Below are 7,249 nucleotides of genomic sequence, written 5' to 3'. Positions count from 1 at the left end.
TGATCTTCAGAAATCATGAAAATATGATGATTTGCTGCTCAAGAAACATTTCTCATTATTGTTATTATTATTATTGTTTAAAACAGTTGAGTGTTTTTTTTTTCAGGATTCTTTGATGAATAGAAAGATGCAAAGATCAGAAATTTTCTGAAATAAAAACTTTTGTAACATTATACACTATACCAAGCTTGGAGTCAGTATTTATATATATATATGAAGACTGGAGTAATGATGCTGAAAATACATAAATGTAGATGTTAACAGACATTCACAAAGAAAACAGCTATTTTCAATAGTAAAATATTTCAAAATTTCACTACTTTTGCTGTATTTTGGATCAAATAAATGCAGGCTTTCGTGAGCAGAAGAGACTTCTTTAAAAAAACATTCAAAAAAATCTTTTGACTGGTAGATTACAGCGAGCTGGAGAGTGAGACTTCAGATTCATTACCTGCTACAGGAAAACAACAAAGTGTGGTAAAGGGTAAAACTGTCTGCGCTATAAACCAGTGTGTACTCAAACAACAAATATCAGTTTACAATGTCAAGCAGCTGTTTGCGTACGATAAGATGAAATAAGTGGCAGCCTTAAACATACAAATCGCTACATTCCTCTGCACTCCACTAGAACTCAACACGTCACAAAGGGATTATGGGTAATTTTAGCCACACACACTATCCGTTACGATCCGTGATCCGTGTCTCAGGGCTCGTCCTGCAGGAACCACACCTCATTGCGCCGGCCGTACGGTTTGATCGGAGGGTCGTAGATGCAGCACAGGTACTGTTTGCGCTGGAAGGGGGCAGAGTCTCCCAGCGTACACGTCAGTCGTGACGCTTCTGCACGAAACTCGCTCTCGCCTGCGAAACCACCGAACCGCCTGCAGGGGGAGACAGACGTCAGTCAGTGCCGTCGCTGCTGGAGAGGAGGAGTTAAAGGGATAGTTCACCCAGAAATGAAAACTATGTCATTAATGACTCACCCTCGTGTTGTTCCAAACCCGTAAGACCTCCGTTCATCGTCGAAACACAAATTAAGATATTTTTGATGAAATCCGAGAGCTCTCTGACCCTCCATAGACAGCGCTGCAACTGTAATGTTCCCAGGTCCAGAAACGTCAAAATATCTTAATTTGTGTTCTGAAGATGAACGGAGGTCTTACTGGTTTGGAATGACATGCGGGTGAGTCATTAATGACAGAATTTTCATACTGAGTGAACTATCCCTTTAAGACCCGTTCACATCAATAACAATAACTATAAAGATAACGATAAAGAAATGTGACCCGTGCTGGCTAAATTTTAAGTTACTAGCAAAAAAGTGAAAAAATATCAGTTTTTGGTCGAATTTGAGGTTTTCACAAAAAACTAGTTCATTAAGCCCTCTTCTAGTGATCCCAATGATACAAATAGTAATTGGACATCTAAAATGGTCTTTATTTGTATGTTTTCTATGAGGAGTATGTTTTTTTAAGCGACTGTTGCTGAGTCTCATCACAAGTTGTTGATCTGTTGTTGCAAAGCGCAACATCCCAGCTTTGTGAATATTCATATTGATGTCTTGAGTCCAAACCAGTGAAATATGATTCTCAAACCCATGCTGATGAAAACAAAACGATCGTGCTGACCGACATCTACAAAGCACGTGCATGGGACGTGCAGTCTCCCTATAAAGTACATTATTATGAAATATGTCCTGGCAAGATTCACACAAATATAATCTGTTATGACTTACATGAATGTTTAGTTAATGGTTGGGGAAAATCTGATGCTTTACAGTCTCAATGTTAATCAAATATTTAAAGAAAAGACGGAATCACTCGCTGCTCTTGATTAAACTACTCTTTATTTGTCTTATTTTTAAAATAAAAATAGCTATATTGTGATTATTAATATAGTAATTATTATTAAGAAAAGAAGTGGAGGAAAATATGCAATGTTGCTTGGTGATTTTGCTTTGTAATCTTAAGAAAACTTTAACTTGATTTTTCTCAAAATCAACTCTGCTGAGTCTATTGCCTTCAAACACAAGTAGCTTAGTCATTTTTATCAGATTTAAACAAGCCGTATATAATTTTTAAGGTTTTTTTATGGAGAATGAAAGAAAATAAAAAGAACTCATTTTTAAAATTTGCTCATTCCGACTGATTTTGCCAGCACGGGTCAGTTCTAAAAATTCTTCTCCATATTAAAGAAAAGCAGAGTCCACAAACACACAAACCACAACGCTATAAGAAATTACTACATCGTATGAAACACTTTCAGAGCTATTTTTTTTTTCAGCTGATGAACGATACAAACATTGACATCCAATCAGAATCCATCCTACTATAAAGAGCTCAAGAGAATTTAAAGCAGCAGACAAGTGTACACGTAGAATAAACAGATGATATCGATATGTCTGTCTGTTTGCAGTGCTCTGATTGGCTGTGTGTGTGTTTTTGCAGCGCTCTGATTGGCTGTGTGTCTGTTTGCAGTGCTCTGATTGGCTGCATGCCTGTTTGCAGTGCTCTGATTGGCTGCATGTCTGTTTGCAGTGCTCTGATTGGCTGCATGCCTGTTTGCAGTGCTCTGATTGGCTGTATAGTTATAGCTCTTGGTGTGAGCGGGGCTTCACTGTGTGGTGACGTACAGGACGTATACGGTCATGCCGGGCCGCTCCTCGATGCGAATGGACGAGTCGGTTGGGGTGGGGGGGGCGATCTGGAAGGCTAATGGGATGCGCAGAGCAGCGACCAGGCGGCGGTTTAACGAGCCGTCGTCACGCGGAAACACGGTGAAGATGATGGGGACGGGCGTGTTCATCACCTCACCTGTGCAAACACAGATCACAACAAAAGGCAATCATCACAAAAATCACAAAATCTATCTTCTCTGTTATCTACTGATGTACAAACTTTATTTGTAGGTTAGGGTCCATCCAGTAATCACAATAATCTTTGTTACATATCAAAAGTAACAAATTACAAAGTCTCAGCTTTTAAACTGCTTTAATTGTCTGTTTGCAGTGCTCTGATTGGCTGTGAATCTCTTTGCAGTAGAGGATGTCTGATATTACCGATACCAATATCTAGGTTAGACCACACTGGCCAAAACTGATTAATCAACCAATAGTTTTTAAAATGGAAAAGCCTACTGTACCGAAACTAAAATAGTGCTACACCATCTTTTTTCTTTAAAAAGGACTGAACCATACTTTGTAAATTAATAAAAAAAAATAAAAAAAATTAAAGTTGATTCATTAATGTTGACAAAAGCAACTTCAAAATGTAAAAATATATCAGTAAATGTTGAAATTAACACACTCTAACAAGGATCAATTGTTTTCTGTCGGCTGAATGAACACATCCGTTTGCTTTTTCACGTCACAGCTTTAAATATGCAGCTTCACTGGCTAACAAGTGCATTAATGTGACTAGATGGATATAAACTAATGCAAATAGATGGTGAAGATCGTGGCATTAAACATTTGGGTTGGACTTTTGGGTCACATTGATTTTTCTGCTTGAGGTGCTGCTAATGTTCGTATCCTCTCAGCCTTGATAGCAAACATGATGATGTTCTTTCTCCACTAATGCAGCATCTAGTCAACAAATTAATTACCAAGTAATGATATGAATACTATAGCACTATATTTTTTGTCAAGGTTTTAAATCTGCCTCTGAAGTGCTCTGTTCAGTGCAGAATCTGCTGTCAAAACAAACAGCAGGTGCTGTGAGTGATTCGCCTCTAGAGGCCGCTCTCGCTCTCGTCCTGTATAATGACCGCAGACACTTCTCAGCCCCTCCAGCAACAAACACAACCCAGAAAACTATCGGCATGGGCTTTTACCAGTAACCGATGCTTCCGCCAGTTAACTATCGGTGCCGATTAATCATCAAAACCGATACATTGGTCAGCCTCTACATAGTTTGCAGTGCTCTGATTTGCTGTGTCTGTTTGCTCTGTGATCTGATTGGCTGCTAGTCTGTTTGCAGCTGATTGGCTGTGTGTCTGTTTGCAGGGCTCTGATTGGCTCACCTTGTTCGTTGTCACCGCTCATGTAGTCGAGAAGCTTCCGCTGAAGATCACCTGACACCTGATCAAAGCTCCGCCCCTCCAGACTCACACACACATGCTTACATGCATCATAGCGGCGCACCTCATAACTCACCCCATCCTGACAGAGAGAGAGAGAGAGAGAAGAGTCAGCCAGCAGTGAGTCAGTTCATTTCAGCAGAATAAACGCCTTCAGCCATATAAACACACACACACACACACACACACACACACACACACACACACACACAGAATCAGTGTGTGTGTGAGTGGTAATTATAGTCTGTCTAGGTGTCAGCTGGACTCTGTAATTAATGCTGCTCAGCTAATATTAGCTCATGTGTTTAATTATTCATATTTGACCGTGCATAACGTGTGTGTGTGTGTGTGTGTGTGTGTGTGTGTGTGTATTGTGTGTCAGCTGTAATTAAGAGTGTTTTAACGGCTCAGATCTCACGACTGTGTGACATTTCAGCTCAGTGTTTGAGATTCATCCTGACGTGACGCGAGCACAAAAGAATCACACGAAAACACGTTTTGCCACAAGCTTATTTTTAACAATGTGAAGGTTTTCTGCATTATATTACAGAAATTCACCTCGAACTGTCCCCACCGTCACACAACTGTTGTGTAAAGATCTCAATCACCTCCAGACACAAAGATGTTTAACATTTTTGCTACATTAATTCAATATACTAATACCATGTTATACTTAGTTATACTTTTAACTTACTACTTCTTAACATGACAGTTACCATGTGTTTAACTGTTGTGCATATTGCATCAGAATGCACATTTGTAAAACTCATAAAGCTCCAACAATAGGCTTGATTCTTGATTTCTCAATTCTTCCTTTTGATTTTGTGATGAAAAAGAGGCAAATGTAATCTCAGATTCAAAAGAAGGAAACACAAGCACAAGTCAACAGGCAGATCTTTAGTTAGTGAAGGTGCAGAGAGTGACGTGAGCTGAACTATCAGTAACTACCACGTCAATCAATCAATCAATCAGAGAGTTATTACTGTGTGTGTGTGTGTGTGTGTGTGTGTGTGTTACCTTGCATTCGGTGCTCAGCAGTTTATACTCGCTCTCTTCTGTGGCTCCAAGCAGCCAGTTTTTGATCATGACAAACATGCTGAACACAGCTGAAGAATCAATCCTCCGTCAGGTGTGTGTGTGTGTGTGTGTGTGAGCTGCGCGTCTCCTCCCCCTGCTTCATCTGTCATCACAGAACAGCCTGGATCACTGCGCTTATAGAGTCAAGAGCACAGAGACTCACAGAGACCAGACACAGCATCTCGAGCTCAAGCCTGAGGACAAAACACGCCACAATCAGTCAGACTAACACACACACACACACACACACAGAGAGAGAGAGAGAGAAGTGTTCTTATGCTTCCTGTGCAAAAATAATAACACTAGCTATGTTTCCATCCACATAATATTATGCACATTTTGGAATATCACATAAAAACAAACAAACAAACAAACAAAAAAACACTGGATGGAAACGCCAAGATGTGCATAAATTGTGAAAATGCACATAAATCAAATCAACTTTTCATCCAATAAGAAAAAAATGTGCATAAACTATGATGGAGACACATTTACTGGATAAATTCCACCATGCGCTATGAGACGGAATAAACCAACTAACAGATCACCTACACAGCACACATCATCTGTTCTGGTCATTCTGCATTCTCACAATCATCAAGTATTTCTGTATGATTGTCTTACATGACTGTGTTCTCCAAAAGCAGTAACAGCATTTGTGTTCTCATTCTTCTATATGAAAATGATTATATTCAGTGGCTTCTCCTACTTTTCTTGGTGATATTTAGTGACATTTTATCAGGAAATGAGGATTTTGTTGTATTTGACTCGTTGGATGGAAACGGTGCTTTATTTGCAAATGTCTTATGCAACATTCCAATTCTGCATATTTCAGATAAATGCTGTTCTTCTGAACTTTATATTCATCAGAGAAACCTGAAAAAATCCAACTGAACAGTTTTCAACATAATAATAATAATAATAGATATATTTTTTTTTTTTTGGCAGCAAATCATCATATTAGAATGATTTCTGAAGATCATGTGACACTGAAGACTGGAGTAATGATGCTGAAAATACAGCTGCACATCACAGAAAAACATTACACTTTAACAGATATTCACAGAGAAAGCAGTTATTTAAAATAGTAAAAATATTTTAATTTTATTTTTACTGCATTTTTGATCAAATAAATGCAGCTTTTGGTGAGCAGAAGAGACTTTTTAACTCAAAAACATCTTAATCCAGCATTGTGTCGCCAGTGTAAATGCATTGTGGTTTATAATCTCTGTTTATAATTTGGATTTAGTGTTGTTTCCCAGTAAATCAGGAGAATCTGTGTGTTTTATTTCGACTTTTGTTTGGAAAGTTTTGTGTAACGTTGAATTCCAGCACAGATTCACAGACACACACTTGCACACTGTTCGTGATTCAAAGTGATTTATTTTATTTGAAGATAAAGACACAGAGTCAGAAACACACACACACACACTCAGAGGCTAACACGGATCAGATCAGGTGTCAGACTCAGCGCTCGGATGCGTCACGCTGACGCACTGTAAAAGCTTCATGTGGAAAAACCAGCTTCATGCAGTAAATCAAGCTCGCGTTTCACTACATTCACTGAAACAGCGGCCAGGGTTGCCAGGTCTGCGCAACTAAACCCACACCATTTGCTACTCAAAACAAACCCAAAACTGGCTCAATCGTGTCCCCTGATTTCAAGCCCGGTTTATATCACCGTTCCTTTAAGACAAGTCATGTCACCCAGCGGCCATCTTTAAAAAGCCTCTCGGGCATGCAGTTGCAGCTCCTATCTCTTTGAATACAGAAACATCAAATTTTCCAAAACTGTTCGCTAAGCTTGCGATTAAAGGGTTAGTTTACCCGAAAATGAGAATTCTGTCATTAATTACTCACCCTCACGTCGTTCCAAACCCGTAAGACCTTAGTTCATCTTCAGAACACAAATCAAGATATTTTTGATGAAATCTGAGAGCTCTCTGACCCTCAACAGCAAGGATCCTTACACGATCAAGCCTCAGAAACATCGTTAAAATAATCATGTGACATCACTGGTTCAACCGTAATTTTATGAAGCTACAAGAATACTTTTTGTGCATAAAGAAAACAAAAATAACAACTTTAACAATTT

General features: G+C 39.0%; 1 protein-coding gene across 1 annotated transcript; it reads right to left on the bottom strand.

The window, feature by feature from the left end:
• Window positions 1–304: 304 nt before the first annotated feature.
• LOC109061614 (heme-binding protein 1-like) lies at window positions 305–5,336 on the bottom strand. Its single transcript, XM_019078727.2, has 4 exons — window positions 5,095–5,336; window positions 4,021–4,159; window positions 2,633–2,813; window positions 305–881 (listed from the first exon to the last, which is right to left on the bottom strand). Exons 1-4 carry the CDS (start codon window positions 5,170–5,172, stop codon window positions 704–706), a joined length of 576 nt encoding a protein of 191 aa, XP_018934272.2. The 5' UTR covers window positions 5,173–5,336; the 3' UTR covers window positions 305–703.
• Between the last annotated feature and the right edge of the window lie 1,913 nt (window positions 5,337–7,249).

The sequence above is a fragment of the Cyprinus carpio genome, chromosome B3, assembly GCF_018340385.1.
Source record: "Cyprinus carpio isolate SPL01 chromosome B3, ASM1834038v1, whole genome shotgun sequence".
Lineage (NCBI taxonomy): Eukaryota > Metazoa > Chordata > Actinopteri > Cypriniformes > Cyprinidae > Cyprinus > Cyprinus carpio.
This window is presented reverse-complemented; position numbering and strand designations above follow the sequence as displayed.

Excerpts from the sequence above, each read along its gene's own strand:
- LOC109061614 (XM_019078727.2), bottom strand. The coding sequence starts at position 5,172 with ATGTTTGTCATGATCAAAAACTGGCTGCTTGGAGCCACAGAAGAGAGC. Across the intron at positions 4,160-5,094 it reads TGCTGAGCACCGAATGCAAG|GATGGGGTGAGTTATGAGGT; the intron begins GTAACACACACA and ends TCTCTCTGTCAG. Across the intron at positions 882-2,632 it reads GGCATGACCGTATACGTCCT|GCGGTTCGGTGGTTTCGCAG; the intron begins GTACGTCACCAC and ends CTCCCCCTGCAG.